The sequence below is a fragment of the Trichosurus vulpecula genome, chromosome 3 (genome assembly GCF_011100635.1).
Source record: "Trichosurus vulpecula isolate mTriVul1 chromosome 3, mTriVul1.pri, whole genome shotgun sequence".
Taxonomy (NCBI): domain Eukaryota; kingdom Metazoa; phylum Chordata; class Mammalia; order Diprotodontia; family Phalangeridae; genus Trichosurus; species Trichosurus vulpecula.
Window position 1 is genome coordinate 347,481,704 of NC_050575.1, and position 16,974 is coordinate 347,498,677.

The 16,974-nt window shown below is 36.4% G+C and overlaps 1 protein-coding gene across 4 annotated transcripts in view; it reads left to right on the forward strand.

Moving 5' to 3' along the window:
* SRBD1 (S1 RNA binding domain 1) overlaps positions 1–16,974 on the forward strand; it is a 345,104-nt gene that overhangs the window by 290,065 nt on the left and 38,065 nt on the right. For all 4 annotated transcript variants that reach the window (XM_036752226.1, XM_036752227.1, XM_036752228.1 and 1 more), the window contains 2 exons: positions 14,066–14,172; positions 15,593–15,769. In XM_036752226.1, coding sequence (XP_036608121.1) covers positions 14,066–14,172; positions 15,593–15,769 — 284 coding nt within the window. The remainder of the gene's footprint in view (positions 1–14,065; positions 14,173–15,592; positions 15,770–16,974) is intronic.

The following is a 16,974-nucleotide window of genomic DNA, read 5'->3' on the forward strand; positions in this document are numbered from 1 at the left end:
ATATATAAACATGTATGATTTTCTAAGCCAATATGTGGCTTATAGGGATCCTTATGTATGGTTTGGGGCCCCTATTTCTATTTCAGTTTAACATCACCGATCTAGGCTAAGTCACCCACTGGATGAAAATAGGTGTTCGGAGGGACCTGGGGGGAACTTAAGTAAGTCCCTGTTTTCCAGCCGCCGTCTTTGCTCCCAGAAATTGAGTTCTTCTTAGTGCTAACATTTGTATAGTTTTGCCAAGTGTTTTACACAGAGTGTTTCATTTGACCCTCACAAACATCCTGTACATAGATACTACAGATACTATTATACTCATTTAACAGATGAGGAAATAATATAGACCCAAATTCTCTGATTTGCCTGTGCTTTCACAGCCAGTTAAATGTTAGGGGCAGAATTGAAGGCTGTGTTTATCCCTACTCAAACATCAACATTCTTTCCACTATACTGTGGCAAGCTCTTCTGCAGCACGTCTAATTTCTGCAAATTCATTAATTTACACATTGCACGTGAGTGCGGAAATGACAAAGTAAAGGGAGTATGGATGTGTCTGCTCTTAACTGTAGACCGAATTCTGAATGCCACATGAGTTTAATCAAGTAAAACTTAGGAGACATAATGCCAATTTATTTTGATGGTGACTGTTGCCTCCTTGTAAGTGCTTTTAAATGCTACTAGCTTCTGTCAGCCCCAACTGAAGCTGAAACTACTAAGCTGCTTTTATATTTTACTAATTTGGAAAATGAAAATATTTTCCTGGCAACAAGGAAAATTGCCTCAAGAATGGAGGAAGGCTAACAGAGTGGGCCTTGAAAATATTTGCTGTTACATTTAAATAATCTATGCTGTAGTGGAACTGTAAGGTATAGCATTTTAATCTGGTTAAATACAGTATTTCTGTGATACTCAAATTAGTTTTGGTTATCAGATATGAAAAAGGGGTACAGTGATCACTTGTGTACTGCTGTTTGGATAAGTGAACCGGCATTGGTCTTGAGCACACAGTATTCTGTTTTCCCAAATATTTCCCAGTCAGCTCTGTCTTTCATGGGTCATTCAAAACATGTTCCTTTAGATGATTCCTTTCAGTTGTCATGTGTCAATCAAAATGAAGTGGGTGGTTGCTTGTGAGCTAAAAAAAAAATAAGCCTTCTTTATTTGAAATTGGTTCTAATTTTCCTGAAAACCTTTTTGTTTTGTTTTGTTTTTTTTTCTCTTTTAAACCTAATTTTGGGCTTTAGCAACTGTAAGGATTTGGAGTGGAGGCCAGAAAGAGCAAGCATGGAAGATGACTAGGACTTACAGACTGCTTGCTGAGTATTCAATAAAAAGAAACAAACACCCAAGCAAGAGTGTTCAATTAACTAGTGACCAGAAATAAAACTACAGATTTAGTTTCATGTCTAAAAGAAATACTTGCTACTGAAGGAGTAGCTGATCAATGGAGTAATTGCCAGTGTCATTTCCAAATGGTAGTTATATAAAATGATTTTCTTATCTAATAAAACAGTAGTTTTGCTTACACTGTTGAAATTTTAAAACACAATTTATTTTAAAACATACAACAGTATTTGGTCTTTGGAAGAATTGCTCTTTAATTGTATAAAATGTTTTTTTAAATTTTGCTGGAACAATAAAAATGGAGTGGTTTATTTAGCAATGCTTCAGAAATTTGTGGTGAAGTAATAACAAAAATATGGATATTGACCTTGAAAAAGCTGACTAGTGCAAATGACTGACTGCCTATATATTTTCTAATCTCATAAATTTTAGGTAAAATGATATGACTCAAGCAACATTTCCTTGAATTTAAAACAGATTCTTTTTCAAATAACTTCCAAAAAATCCAGGGTTAGAATTTTCGTTTTAAAATTTATTTGAAAAATTATCTTTTTTTCCCCTGGCATGATGTCCTTAGGAGATTGGCACAAGGCAGTTCTTTGTGTCCCTAACATCCTCTCATCTGTTCTGTTTCTTACCTGGCCCATATTATTATGGGTAGTACTCCTCTTAGGTTGAGCCCCTTATTGAGAAAACTGTCAAATTGACCTAAGAATATCAGCAAAAGGTTGTGTATTGTGGTTCAGCTTTGCTTCTTGGGCAGTCACATTCTTTTTGCTTCAACACTACTAATATTAGAATTTGGACAATTCACTGGTGCTTTGATGCCTTGATATAAAGAACTTGTATGTTTTTCCTACCAAACTTGTCTGTCATTATCTTTTGAAAATATCATGACTACTCTACTGTAACTTCTCTCAAACTGGGCCCAAGCTGGGGAGGGGAATGGATTGAAACCTTGTCATAATAACTGAAGTAGCATCTTCACAATTCCTTGTGATTTTAAATGATTGGTTGATTATTGTCCTTTATTCCCAGAGATGACCAAAATGACATCACTGTGTTGGAGTCAAGGTACAGTGTGTCTGACTGTGGCTGATCAGAGCCTCTGAGCTCATATATGATCTTATCAGCCACAGATGGACACAAATATATGATCTTATCAGCCACATTTGGACACAGCCTACAGGTTGGACACAAATAGTCCACATGAACATTTGGAATGGAGATGTTTCTAAATTTCCTCATCTCAAATTTCTTTTGAGCAGTTCGGCTTCACTCATAGAGCACAGCACCTTCTTTGATTTGGGCACACCATTCTGATTGGCCTTTGCTGGTATCACAATCCGTTCCAGAGTTCTTCAGAGAAATGTCGAGAATGTCCTTGTATCTCTTCTTCTGACCTCTGTGTCTGCCTCGTGTAAGTTCTCCATAAAATAGTCTTTTAGACAAATGTACTTTGGGCAATGTCACCAGCCCATCAGAGTTGCGCTCTCTGCAGTAGAGCTTGATTGCTTGGCAGTTTAGCTTGAGAAACGACCTCAGTGTCCTGTATCTTATCCTGCCAGGTGATCTTCAGAATCTTCCTACGACAATTCAAGTGGAAGAGATTCAGTTTCCTGGCATGACACTACTAAACTGTCCAGGTTTCACAGGTATAGAACAATGCAGTTAGCACAATGGCTTCAATTTGGTAGGCAGTCTAATACCTTTTCTCTCCACACTTTCCTTTGGAGCCTCCCAAATATTGAGCTAGCTCTGGCAGTGGATTTGTCAACTTTATCATCTATGTAGACATCCCTCAAAAGTACACTGACAAGGCAAGTCAACACAGCATTAAATATTTCTCCATTTGCTTTAACTGATGGTTCTACATATGGATAGCATGGTGCTGGCTGTTAGAGGACCTGGTGGAGGCCAAAATTAGCACAAGGAGCAGAGAATCGATCTATACTTTGTAACATCTCGGCCTTGGAGGCTGCATTGAGTGCACAGTCATCTGCGAACAAAGTCACACACCAACTCTCCATCCACTTTAGACTTGGATTATACTTTTCAAATTCAATAATTTACCATCAGTTTGGTAACTGACCTTGATGCCATTTTCATCTTTCTTGAAAACATCTGACAACATGGCTGAAAACATCATGCTAAAAGGCATGCAAACAATTGCACAGCTCTGCTTCACTCCGTTGGTGACTGGGAGAGTGTGAGAGCATTGTCCATTACGCAGAACCCATGTAAGCATGCCTTTCATGAAATTGTCATACAATACTGAACTTCTCCAGGGGAACCAAATTTTGCCATAATCTTCCACAATCCTTTGTGACTAACATTAAGAAGCCTTGGTGAGATTAATGAATGTTGTGTACATATCTCTGTTCTGCTTCTGGCATTTCTTCTGGAGTTGTTGGGCAGCAAACACCATATCAACCGTTCTTCAGCCCTTTCTGAAGCCACACTTTTTCTCAGTTAGATGACCATCTTCCAGGTAATGGAACAGGAATATTCTGGCAAGAATCTTGCCAGCAGTGACTAAGAGAGATACCCTCTGTGATTGTCACAGGACAACCTATTTCCTTTTCCTTTATAGAGATGGACAATGGTGGCATCCTTGAACTCTTAGAGGATAACCTCCTCTTGCTATATAACCAGGAATATTTCAATCAGTTTTTGCATGAGCAGTGAACCCCCTACCTCGTAAATCTCAGCTGGAATAGAATCAGCACCAGGCACTTTGACATATGAAAGGAGCCAAATGACATTCCAAACCTTTTCTTCAATTGGGAGTTTGACTAGTGAGGGATTGATTTCAAGCTAAGGTATATGGTCCATGACTCCAGCAATGAATGATGATAGTCAGTTGAGAATACTATGGAGGTGTTCAGCCTATCCCTCCAGGATCATGTCCTTATCACTAATCAATGTAGTTCTTTCAACATTGAGTAGTTGAGATGCATCATAGAGTTATGGCTCATAAATAGCCTTCAGGGTATCATAAAAGCACTTTGGATTGTTACTAACAGTATAAAGCTGGATTTCATCTGCCTTCTTACTGAGCCAAGAATTCTACACCTCTAAGCTTCACTTGCACTTTAATAAATGTTGGTATAGCAGAAAAAGAAGTGGTTTTGACATCAGAGAGACATAGGTCTGAATCTAGCTTCTGAAACTTATAGCTTTGTCAAATAATTTAATCTAAGTTGTGTATTATTCTTTTATTATTATTAACTTTGGGCAAAAAACCTAAATCTCAGTTTGCTCATATGTAAAATGGGGATAATAATCTTTTTGGTCTGTTTTCCATGTCAGTTGTTTATGAAGGAAGTTAGATAGAGGAGCTGAGCTATACTTATTCCTTCTACTTAACCATCTTGACTCCACTCCAGTCTCTAAATCTTTTTTTGGATGAATTACTGTCTAGCAAAGTCTCCTCTACTTTGTACATAGATGGTGAAGTACAAGGAAGAAGTATAGTACGAATGACCTGGAAAATAGGTCAAAGAGAAAAAAAATTAAGAATCATTGAACTACTTGATAACCGTTACTTTAAAAAGAGCCTAGACATCACATTTCAAAAAATCAGAAAATTGCTGAGAGACCAAAATGGACATGGAATTAATTTGGTCACCACCATAAGGAAACCTCAAAATAAATACTCCCAGGAATAGTAGAGCCAAAATCCAGATAATCCAGGTCAAATTAAAAAATACCACTCAGCTAGAAAGAAAAATTGAAATACCAATCAGGATCACACACAATTTAGCAGCCACCACTGTCAAGGAAAGGAGAGTTTGGCATAAAATCTTTAAAAATTATTAAAAATAGGAGCTTTTGGGGGGAGGACAGAGTAACAAAACAATAAAATACATAAGCCATTAGCTCACTTGATTTTAAAAAGAAAGCAGAAAATGGAGTTGCTTGTATCAAATGAAAAATGTGAATTCTCAACAAATGAATAAGACAAATTATTAGTTGTCATTTCACTCAATTATATGCCAATAAAACTGATCATCTCAATGAAACATATGAATATTTACAAAAGTATTTATTGCCCAGAGTAATTGTATAGGAAGTAGAGGACTTAAATAACTAGATTTTTGAAAAAGAAATTAAACAAGCTATAAATGAACTCCCAAAACATGGCAGGTGGCAGATGGGGGAGGTAAGGGAAGGGACAGGACTAGATGGATTTAAAAGGAAACTATTTGGTCATAAAGTCTTCTCCTATCCATAGATCTGACAAATAATTTTTTCTACATTTGAGTTTCCAGTCAGCAGCAGAAACCCTGTTGCTATTATTTAATAATTTTAGAACTTACAACTTAAGAGAAACTGGTTCAGGAATTTTTCAGTCCTACATTTCTTATTAAAATCAAGCTCACTTATTTTATCTATACTGTAATAGCTTTTGAGAATTTCATTATCTTAATCATAACAACTTTTAAATCCTGTGTACAGTAAACATGTTTGTTCCCAGGTCATTTGGTGAGGAGTGAAAACTAGTCCACAAGTAATTTGTTCTCAAAACAGATTACTCTTCTAAAATTTGCTATGTCACCATGATCATTACTGATCTTGTAGCATTTAAAACCTTCATGGAATTCACTATGGAAAAGTTGAATGGTTCCAATGGAGTAAAATAATTGGACAAAATAACTTTTTTTGGATGATAACCAACCTGTTGTGCTTGCAAAACGTCTCTCAAAACCACTGTGGCTCAGCCCAGATTTGCCTGAGTGATTTTTTAAGAGCCCTTAGGCTCTAGAAACATGGTGATTGAATTATCTACTTTCCCGAAAGCTTTCATTTTCCTGGTCAAACTTCTGAGGGGTGTTTTTTTTTTCCTTCTGGTGAGAATCATCCCAAATATATTGTATCCCATGATTCAATATAACATCAGAAGATCATAAATTTGGTGAGTAGAATTAGATCTTTGAAAAAGAATACAAATTTCTTGTAATTTTTAGTGGGTACAAAGAATTGTATGTATGCTGTTGAACTGCCATGGGAGTGCATTTGGAAGAGTCATGAAAATGGAGTCTGAAGATTTTAAGAATTACCTAGTTTTTAGACTATAAACATTAATTTAATTGTTTGTGTTCTAAATGTGTAAAATTGTCCAAAGACTAAAGAGTTGCTCCACTTTTGAAAGAAGTGAACCATTTTTGTATTAACATTTTCATTTTAAACTCAATGACATAAAAAACTCAATAAACTAATTTTTTACTGAGTGCCTACAGTGTTCCAGGTACTGTGCTATGTACTGGGGATACAAAAACAGGCAAAAAACAGTCCCCACCCTCAACTAGCTTCTAATCTAATGAAGAAGACAACATGCAAGCAACTCTATACAAAGCAAGCTATATACTGGAAAAAATGGAAAATAATTAACAGAGGGAGGGCATTAGAATTAAGAAAGTTTGGGAAAGACTTCCTGTTGAAGATGGACTCTTAGATGGGACTTAAAGAAAGCCAGGGAAGTCAGTCCAGGGAGTTGGAGACAGAGAGCATTCCATGCCTAAAACCAGGTGATGGAGTATCTTATTCATGGAACAGCCAGGTGACCAGTGTCATTGCATCAACAAGTACATATTGTAATGAGTAAGGTATAAAAAGACTGAAAAGGTAGGAGGGGGCCTATGACTTTGAATGCCAAACTGAACTTTTGTACTTGATCCTGGAGGCAATAGGAAACCACTCAAGTTTTTTATTGAGTTAGGGGAGTGACATGATTGGACCTGTGCTTTAGGAAAGTCATTTTGTGGCTGACTAGAGGATGGGTTCAAGTAGGGAGGGTCTTTAGATCAGCAGACTCACCAGCAGGTTATTACAGTAATTTGATGTAGAGTGATAAGATCCTACACTAGAGTGGTGATAGTGTTGGAGGAGAGATGGGGGCATATACAAGAGAGGTTGGAAAGGTAAAATCAAGTACTATCCAGTTGGAAAGAACAGAGCCCAGTCTGACCTCAAAATGGCAAATAAAGGAGATGCTAGACTTGGTTTCGTTGTGTGGTCAAAGGAAATAGTAAACATCATTTTATGAGAAATTTTGTCATCTAACCTTACTTATATTTTTACCCTCTAGTTGAGCTAAAAGATAATTTTAGCATTGTTTCTACATCTATTGCATTAGGTGAAGGAATAGAGAAATTCTATGAAGAACTTGACAAAATCTTGTAAACCAAGTCAGTATGAAAGTGGTGACTTGGTGGATGTTAAAAACTGCTTTAAAATATGGTTTGAGATAGGGAAATAAAAGAGACCAAAGACTTGTAGGATACTTAGAAGTTGCATGACTATATATTATAAATACTTCTTTTAGGAAGAATATCAAGAGGTAACAGACACGGGGAGTACCAAATTTCATCACAAAAATTGTAATTGACTATTTAATAGAAAAGAGAGGATTGGTTATCAATGTAGAAGCTGTTTTAGAATCAGCTGTTTCTGTGTAGTTAGTGTGAAAGTCAAAATCACTTCCATATTAGAAGAAAAATATGAGAGGATAGATACATCATGCAATTACAGTAGTTCCAATTCAACCTACTAAAATAAGCTATTGACTGAAAAATGGGGAGTTGTCAAATGTGTAAATAAGTATTAATTACATTGCTGTTTTCTTGAAAACTTTAAGAGATTCATAACAATGACCACAAAGAGTCCAGAAATCACCTCAGTCATCAATTCCTTAATGGGCAGAGATATATAATTGTCAAAAAACCAAAAAAGGGTAAAAGTACAAACTTTTCAAAATATTGCAGAAGAGTAAGAGGGAGGGTTACAAGCAAAATTACCTCAAAAAAAAAAAAACCAGTGAAATATAGTTGAAGTGTAAATGTACTGTCAGAGAATGTAATGTGAAATCTCCTTGAGTCAGATCGTGCTGAGATTATTTCCCATTGAAATTGCAATTTGCTATGTATATATCAGATAATAAGCATGGGGAGAAACAAATTTTCTTGTGTATGTGCTCTCATCAGCAATGTTAATGAAACCACCAAGTTTGGACTCTGCTCCCTCAGTACATGAGGAAGTGGTATTAGCATTTAAAAAGTGATGTTTGTAAGACCTGACCAAATATATTCAGACAAAAAAAATGTCAGGAATTCATTTTTGAAATATCTCCAAAATGCAAAGGTTTTAAAAGAAAAAATAATTTATCCACAAAAGGTACCTGATGGTGAATTGCAAATATAAGAATACCCTGCCTAAGTCTTGTAAATTTTTTTTTGAAAAAGTAGCCTTCAAAGCTCTCTCTAAATAAGATGGCTGTCTCATGCCTGTTAGAATCATAGTCCTTATGCAAATGCATTTTTGTCACATTCTTGTCATGGATCTAGGACCTATGAAAGATGTAACCTTGGAGATTTGATGATCTGCTGAGTATTATCCTCAAGGTGTAAAATGAGAAGGTATATATTCATTACCAGTATCATGGGGATACTCTGTTGATCAGTAGTAAAGTGATCCTATTTGCAGATAACACTGAGCTAGTTTCACCAAAATATTAAAAAGCATTGTCAGTGAAGTCTATGATTACTTAAATAATTGGCCTAAATAACCATCCACACTAAAAAATCAAAGTGAATGAAAAGCAAATATTACCTCAATTTTTCTGTAGTCCAAGTTACTATATGCAATTGGATGAGCGAATTGAGTTAGCCTGTCAGTGCTACACATCTTAGATTTTGCAGACAGCTGGGAATTAAATGAAAGGAAAGGTTTAGGCTTGATTGCTTCTTGCATATTGTACAATGTTTTCAGTTTTCCCAGACAGTTCATTGGCCAAGAACTCCTTCATTGTATTACATTCCTCCCCTTCTCTCCATTCACATGTCTTTTACTTCAGTTCAGGCCCCTATTACCTCTTGTCCATACCACTTAAATAACCTCCTAATTGGTCTCTCAACTTCCAGCCTTTCCTTTCTTTAGTCCATTCTCCACAAAGCTAAAACTGATACTCATAAAGCCTAAATTTAACCATATCATTCCACTGGTCAAGATACTTTATTGACTCCTTATTGCCTCTAAGATAAAATAGAAACTCTTCTCTTTGGTACTGTCAGTAGACAATCACAATGTCACAAGACTTAAGTGAAAACCAGATTTATTATGAGAGAAATGAACATGCATGTGGAACTCCAAGAGTTCAGAGTCCTTATAGAAGTTTGCATGTTAATGACAATACCTCAACAGGAGGAGGAGGAGAAAATACGAAGGGGCGTGTTGAGGAGCAGAAAGGTTCTGTAAAGGTGGGAAAAAGGATGGAAAGTCCTCCTGAAAGGGAGGATCAAAGGCAATGGCAAAAGCCACACACATTCTTTCCCCTTGAGAACTGCTAGACTGTGAAAATAGGATGGTCTACTTATCTGCAAAGGACCCCAGCTGCACAAGCAGTTTCCCAGCCTGGCACAGACTGACTGGTTTTTGTCCTGCCTCCCAAGGACACACAGGAAATTCAACTTGGAGTGCAAAGAGCAAACTATGTCAGCTAGGAGGGTGGGGGATGGAGAGTGGGCCTTCATCCTTGTCACATTCAGGGCCTCCTGCATTCTCTGGGTCCAGTGTTTCTGGAAAATATGACAAATCAAAAAGACAAGTTCAAAGGACCCTTTAACAGCCCTTAACAGTATTTAAAGCTCTTCAAATCTAGATCCATCATATCTTTCTAGACTAATTTCACATTTTTCCCCTTATGCACCCCACATACTCTTTTCTTCCTTTTTTAAAAAGAATTTATTTATTTTTAGTTTTCAACATTCACTTCCATAAGTTTAAAATTTTCTCCCCCTTCCTCTCCTCCCCACTCCCCAAGAGGGTGTGCATTCTGATATAGGTTCTATATATGCATTCTTATTAAACATATATGTTGTATAGAAGAATTGGAACGAATGGGAGGAACCATGAGAAAGAAAAAAACAAAACAAAGAGAGCAAATAGTCTGCATCTCTCTGCATTCAGACTCCGTAGTTCTTTCCTTGGACATGGGTGGCATGTTCCATCATGAGTCTTTTGGAATTGGTTTAGGTCCTTGCACTACTGAGAAGAGCTAAGTCTATCAAAGTCAGCCATCGCACACTGTGGCTGTTACTGTGTACAATGTTCTCCTGGTTCTGCTCACTTCACTCAGCATCAGTTCATGTAAGTCTTTCCAGGTTTTTCTCAAGTCTGCCTGCTCATCATTTTTTATAGCACAATAGTATACCATTACATGTATACATAGTATACCACAGCTTGTTCAGCCATTCCCCAGTTGTTGGGCATCCCCTCAATTTCTAGTTCTTTGCCACCACAAAAAGAGCTGCTATAAATATTTTTGTACATGTGGGTCCTTTTCCCATTTTTATGATCTCTTTGAGATACAGCCCTAGAACCCATGCACTCTTTTCCAGTAAAACTTTCCTACTTGCTTTTTCCCTCTCGTACATGGGTTTTCATTCTCCCCACTCTTTGCTTTTTGTGTAGATTGTCCTGCTTTCTGGGAACCCACCCTTCTCACCTCTGTTTCTTCAAATCCCTGGTTCTGTTCAAGTCTCGATTCAAGTGCCAGGTCCTACATGATCTTTTTCTGAAATTATGTTCTATTTGCCCTTTATATATCTTGTGTATACCCAAGTATTTTTACTCTGTGGAGTGTAAGCTCAATTGGGCAGGGACTGACTTATTTTTTGTCTTTGTCTTTGTATCCCCATTGTATCATGCATAAGAGGTACTCATTAAATACTTAGTGAATTTTATCCCAGTGATGATCATATACCTTTGAATAATGGTATACTCTAGAACTATAGAAGAATCAAAATCACCAGTGACTCCAAAAGCAATGGAGAAATAGATGTATAAGTAGGTTGTAGCTTGTTACTAACAATGACTTGCATGTGAAAATAGTTTGTTTTTTCTTTTCAGTTTGTCATAACCACAAGTGTTTTGGAGCCAGCTAGTATGGACTCAGGAGAGCCAATTTTAAACTTTTTTTATTTATACCTCAGAAATGGCAGATTTCAATCAAACTATGATTTACTGTTTTAGACTTAAGAAAGTGATAGAGAAGATATTAATAAAGCAGATTAAACTTTTACAATGTTTCCTTTTCAGAAAGCTCGTTGTTAATCATTTATTAGCACATTCCTGGTTTGTGTGTTTCGGGAGTGGGGGATAGAATGGGGAGGGAAGGAGAGAGTGAGAGAGAGACAGATTGCAGTTATTTTAAAGATCTTAAGGTTCTTCCTGAAACAAAGACCTATTTAAAAAAACAACACACTACTTATTAGCTGTATGACCCTGGGCAAGCAACTTACTCACTGTTTGCTTCAATTTCCTCAACTACAGAATAAGGATAGTATCACACAACAACCTCCAAGGGTGGTTGTGAAGATTTAATGAGATAATATTTATAAAGCTCTCACATTGGCTGCCACATAGTAAACACTTAATAAATGCCTGTTCCTTTCCTTTGTTCCAATATTCTTCCATTTTTATTCTTTTACTGTGGGTAATGTGATGTAACAGTCTCAGCAGAATTGAAGTTGAGGATCACCCAAATGAGAAAAGGAGAAATACATAGTGGTTGTATAATGACTGCAGCATATAACAATCAAATAAATGGGTGAATGAAAAAAGATGGGCTGGCTGTACAGGTCTCACATATTGCATTGGTATCCTCGTGATGTCAAGAGAAAGTGACAAAGGCTTTCCAGCATTTTGACTGGGCCCTAGACCCTGGTCTTTCTGTTACAAACAGAATCTCACTGCCAAGGATCTCACAGGATGGGCAAATTCAGGTTGCAATCTTTGTAAAGAATACCCTTGTCAATAAAATAAATCTATTTGAGTAAAGGACGTAGATACCGATGGACCTTCTCCGTGGGTCATCCATCCATTTACACATCATAGTCTGAACAATGAGCATTCTTTATCCTCTTGGCTTTTTCCTGTGTAAATGAGCCAAACTTTTTTGACTGATTATAGATCTTGATTAGTAAGCTGTGTACTGTTTTGGAATTTGATGCAGTTAGCACTGTCATTCACAAATATGAAGTATTAGTTAGCAAGTACCAGATCTAAAGAAAGAGATACCATCTCTAAAGAAAGCTGCTACCCAGCAGCTCTTTTTTGTTTCCTTCTTGGTTATCATCTGTATTTCAGATAGTATAATATCTGTGGTCTCTATCCTTAAATTACAAATGATAATATAATCACAACAGCTCTAGAATGTAACATATAATTGCCATTTTTCAAAGAACTTAAAGTTATCAGACACATTGCTCTCCATTTATGCTGCTGAGAGGGCAAGAATAATTGCTACCGTAAAAAACTCAATCAGAGTTTATATAACTTAGTTATATGAACCAATAGTTCATATTCAGGGATGAGACTTTTAACTTGAAGCCCAGTAATTGGGCAACTGCTGAGTTGCATAACAGAACTCATACTATTGACATCAATGAATGTGATTGCTTGCCAACACTGAAAGAACATTGCGAGACAATCTCTTGAGTTATAAAGGAGCTTGAGTTATAAAAATGAGGAAACATAGGATACTGGAACTATAATGTAAGTCACTATAGAGTAGGTACCAAACAAATGGTATATATTCACCAAACTAGATTACCACTATCTCTGGAATATGTCCTATTTTCCCACATCTATGCCTTTGCTGTCATTAGACTATATCGTTATTTCTTTCCCCATCTATTGAAATCTAACCCATTTTTCAAGTCTTAGCTTTTCCATGAACGTGCCCTATCTACTAGAAGTTATCTATTCCATCTATGAACAACAATAATAATAACTCACAATTATATTAGCACTTTATAGCTTTTATAGTACTTTTTCTAAAACCCTGTGAACTATTACAGAAAAATTACAGTTGTCTTGATTTGAAGAGAATAATATAGAATGTCTTAGCAAAATCTAACAGTATGCCATTTTTAAGAAGTATGCCTGAAACAAAAATTCACAATGAGTTACATTACAATAAAGTACTTGGAGCAAAATCTGTTAATCTTCAGATGGACTTAAACAGAATAAGCAGAGTTAGTGTCCATGGTCTTTGATGAGGAAATAGCAAAAGGAGTCTTGATTAAAAGAGAGATTAACAGGGAAACTATTGTTTTTTTAAAGGTGCCCTAGATAATGAGTTGATATTATTTGAACTATGTGTGTGTGTGTGTGTGTGTATGCATGCAGCTACTGACATAACATGATGAAGTCAGAAGCCTGATGAGAGGGAAAGTGGTGGCAGTAAATGTAGATATCTCTCTAGCAGTTTGACTGTTAAAAGGAGAAGAGGTAGGATATTATCTTAAGCAGATGGTACGGTTAGTGTTTTATTTTGTTTATTTTTAAAAGAATGTCAGAGACCTTGGCATATTTATATGCATCCAGCAGGAAGCCTCTAGATAGAGAGATGAAAGTTAGAGAGAACGTGTTATAAAGTTTCAGAGTAGGCAAAATCACTGTGGACTGGAATAGTCAGGAAAAGAACATAAAATATTAGAGAGGAAGGCTCCAAATTTTGAGAATTCAGTTAAGTACTAGAAGCAAGATTTTTCTCTTGCTTCATACATTGTCATCATACTTAAAGGAAATGGAGAAAATTGCTATTACGGTACTGTAGATTCCTCAGATCTTCAAGGTAGCAGAGACAAAGTGATAGGCTATTTCAGTAACTAGATCCCTTTAATTTTTCATTATTCTTTGGATTTTGTCTTCTCAGCATGATGTGTCCCAGACTTTACTGAAAGCCACTCTGGATAGTGTGGTGGAAGAGTGTGTCAGCTTTGTGGGAGTGGATATCAACATCTGTTCAGAAATTCTATTAAGGTGAGATGGGAATTCCCTGGCTGTAGATCAGAGAGTCACTGGTTTTGCTTTCCTCAAGCCTCAAACACAGCTTGAGCAAGAGAGCATGTGTGGGTTCACTTACCAAGTCCAAGAAATCAAGAAGAACACATATCACCTCAGTAAGGCACTGACAGCACTTTGGAAGGGGAAAGAGGTTTCAGAAGAGAAGACTTAGTCAAAACTGTAGTAACATTTCACATTATCACTTTCAGTATGTAAAATCCAAAACAATGAACAGATGTTAGTCATTGAGTCCATTAGTGTCACTGACTAGAAGTTAAATAAATGTGCACAGGTTGAGATAGATAAGAAGTTTCCCGCCATATGTTAATGGACTGCCTACATACAAGTTCACACTAGTACTAACCAAAAAATAAATTTTATAGTCACTCCAAGTTTCAGGCTATGCCTCTTTGCTCCCTATGTCTTTAATCTTTGCTGTTCAAATTTCCTTTTGAAATTTTTTTTTAGAATGTTCCCAGCTCTTTTTCTGTCCTGTTCTTTAACTCAGGATCTTTCCTTTTCTCTTTTCCTTTTATCTATTTCTTTCTATCATGTGAGGTCTGATTAAAGTACCCATAAAGTATGGTCATATTTTATGGTCAGAATTCATGTTTGTTCCTCTCCCTTCTTCCCCTCAACCAAGCTCTCTCCTGCTGCTCCACACATAAAACAGAACAAAACAAACAAACAAAAAAACCTGTCTGTTCTTTGAACTTATTTCCATAGCATGAGGTCCCCTAGATCTGGGCCATTTTATACAATAAGTAGTCTTGTAGGAATGCTCTCTATATTGAAGGTATTGCTTTTCTGCTATACCTTTGAGCACCCCATGACCCTATAGAGTTAAAATTATTTGAAGTTAATGAGATGCTGCTTTGTTAAAAATCAGCAAGATATCTTGTGTTCTACTAGGAGATATATTACTACTATATGTGACATAATCAGCTATCTTTCTGTATTTCATGAATTATTTATACTAATGAGAACGGGCTAACAGGAAAAAATAGCTCACAGAACTTATGTCTGTATTGCCCTCTGTCCGTCTCATCCTATAAATTAAACAAGAATGGGCAAAGGCATCACTTGAGTGAGATGAGCCAAGGAAAATGAATTATCTGGAAAGAGTGAAAGGACACAGACTTTCTTTATTTTATTGTTAATTAATTTGCTAGAATTTCTTAGTACTATTGCTACCTTATATTCCCTTCTCTGTCCTGCTGACCTCCTCCTTAATTCAACTTGCTTTTTGACCCTCCACAAAACAAGACTTATAAATTAAGATTTTACTTTTGTACTTGGGAAAAACAGTGTTTTTTTGGGTGATACCCCTTTGTGGAGTTTATTTGTTTTTTAACATGCTATCACTGCCATATACTTCATTTGTTTTCCTCTTTAGGCACATTGCAGGACTGAATGCCAGCCGGGCCAAAAACATCATTGAATGGCGAGAGAAAAATGGGCCTTTCATTAATCGGGAGCAACTGAAGAATGTGAAAGGGCTGGGTCCCAAATCTTTTCAACAGTGTGCAGGTTTTATCAGATTCAATCAAGATTACATCAGAACGTTCTGCAGGTGATTCTTCTAGTCTGGTTTGTTGTCCTTAAGAACTGAAAATGTTAGAAAAAAGGTCAGGTTTCTGGTTGACTTCAACTATACTAAACCTAGTGCCAAGGTGAAGAATTTTGGGGTGCTGCAAAGCAGGGAGGGTTCAGAATCCTTAGGAAAACACACATTTTCTAAATACTGCTCTGTGATGCCTAGGTGCTCCTCCTATATGTATTTTTAAATTATGTTGTCACCATCTTGGGAAACCAGACATGAAATCTACAAAGTCATAAATTATTAGAAAGATTTGCTAAATCTGTTTTTAAACTGAAAAGAGTCCTTAAAATGTTATCCTGAATAACTGTAGTCTCCTGTGAATGGTTTCCTAAGATTTTGATATTAGTGGACATTTCTTACTCTGAACCAAGATTTAGTACTTTATGCTTTTTTTCTTTGTAGAATGGGGCTCAGCCAAGTGGGCTCAGTCATCCCAGTAGATTTGTAATTACTTTAAATTTCAAAGTAGTATTCGTCCTGCAATACTTTTTGGAGTCCGTTTCTTTTTAAGGATCTAGGGTTTTTTAAATGTTAAAATTAGTATAGTTAATTCATCATGCTGTGTTAGGGGAAATATTCCTTACAAAGTTTGATGCTAGGTAGTTCGCCCATTACTGAAGAACCATTGATAAACAAGGATTTTAAATAAGTTATCATTTTCTTTCAAAATGGAAGTTTGGCCATTTTGAACTTAGTTTTTGCTGCTTAGCTTATTTTTTCCCATTGACTTAAACTCATCACCAAAATCCCAGCAACATATTTTATAGAAGGAAAAGAATTAGCTGGACCATAATTATTTTCGAAGCTATTGAAATGAACTTAATATTTTGATTGATTTGAAGACATATGGTGATCTATCAACAGTGATTTTTAATGTCTTTTTTCTTAAAACAGAGGAGGAAAGGGAGGCGCAGGAGCTTTGCCTTAGATTCACACTGGTAGACAATGCCCTTCACTGTGCCCAGACAAAACAAATTATATTTTGCCTTTCTACTTTGCAAAAAATCTACATCAGTTTAACAGCTCATATGCGCTGTAATAGTTGACCTACCTGTTAGGTAAAAGTTTTGATCTCTATTAGCTAATCAGTATTTTGCCAGAGGATTCTGCAGTTTCAAGGTCCAGCCTCCAAGAGGGTAAAACACTATAATGCAAAGATTTGGTTGGGGAAGATA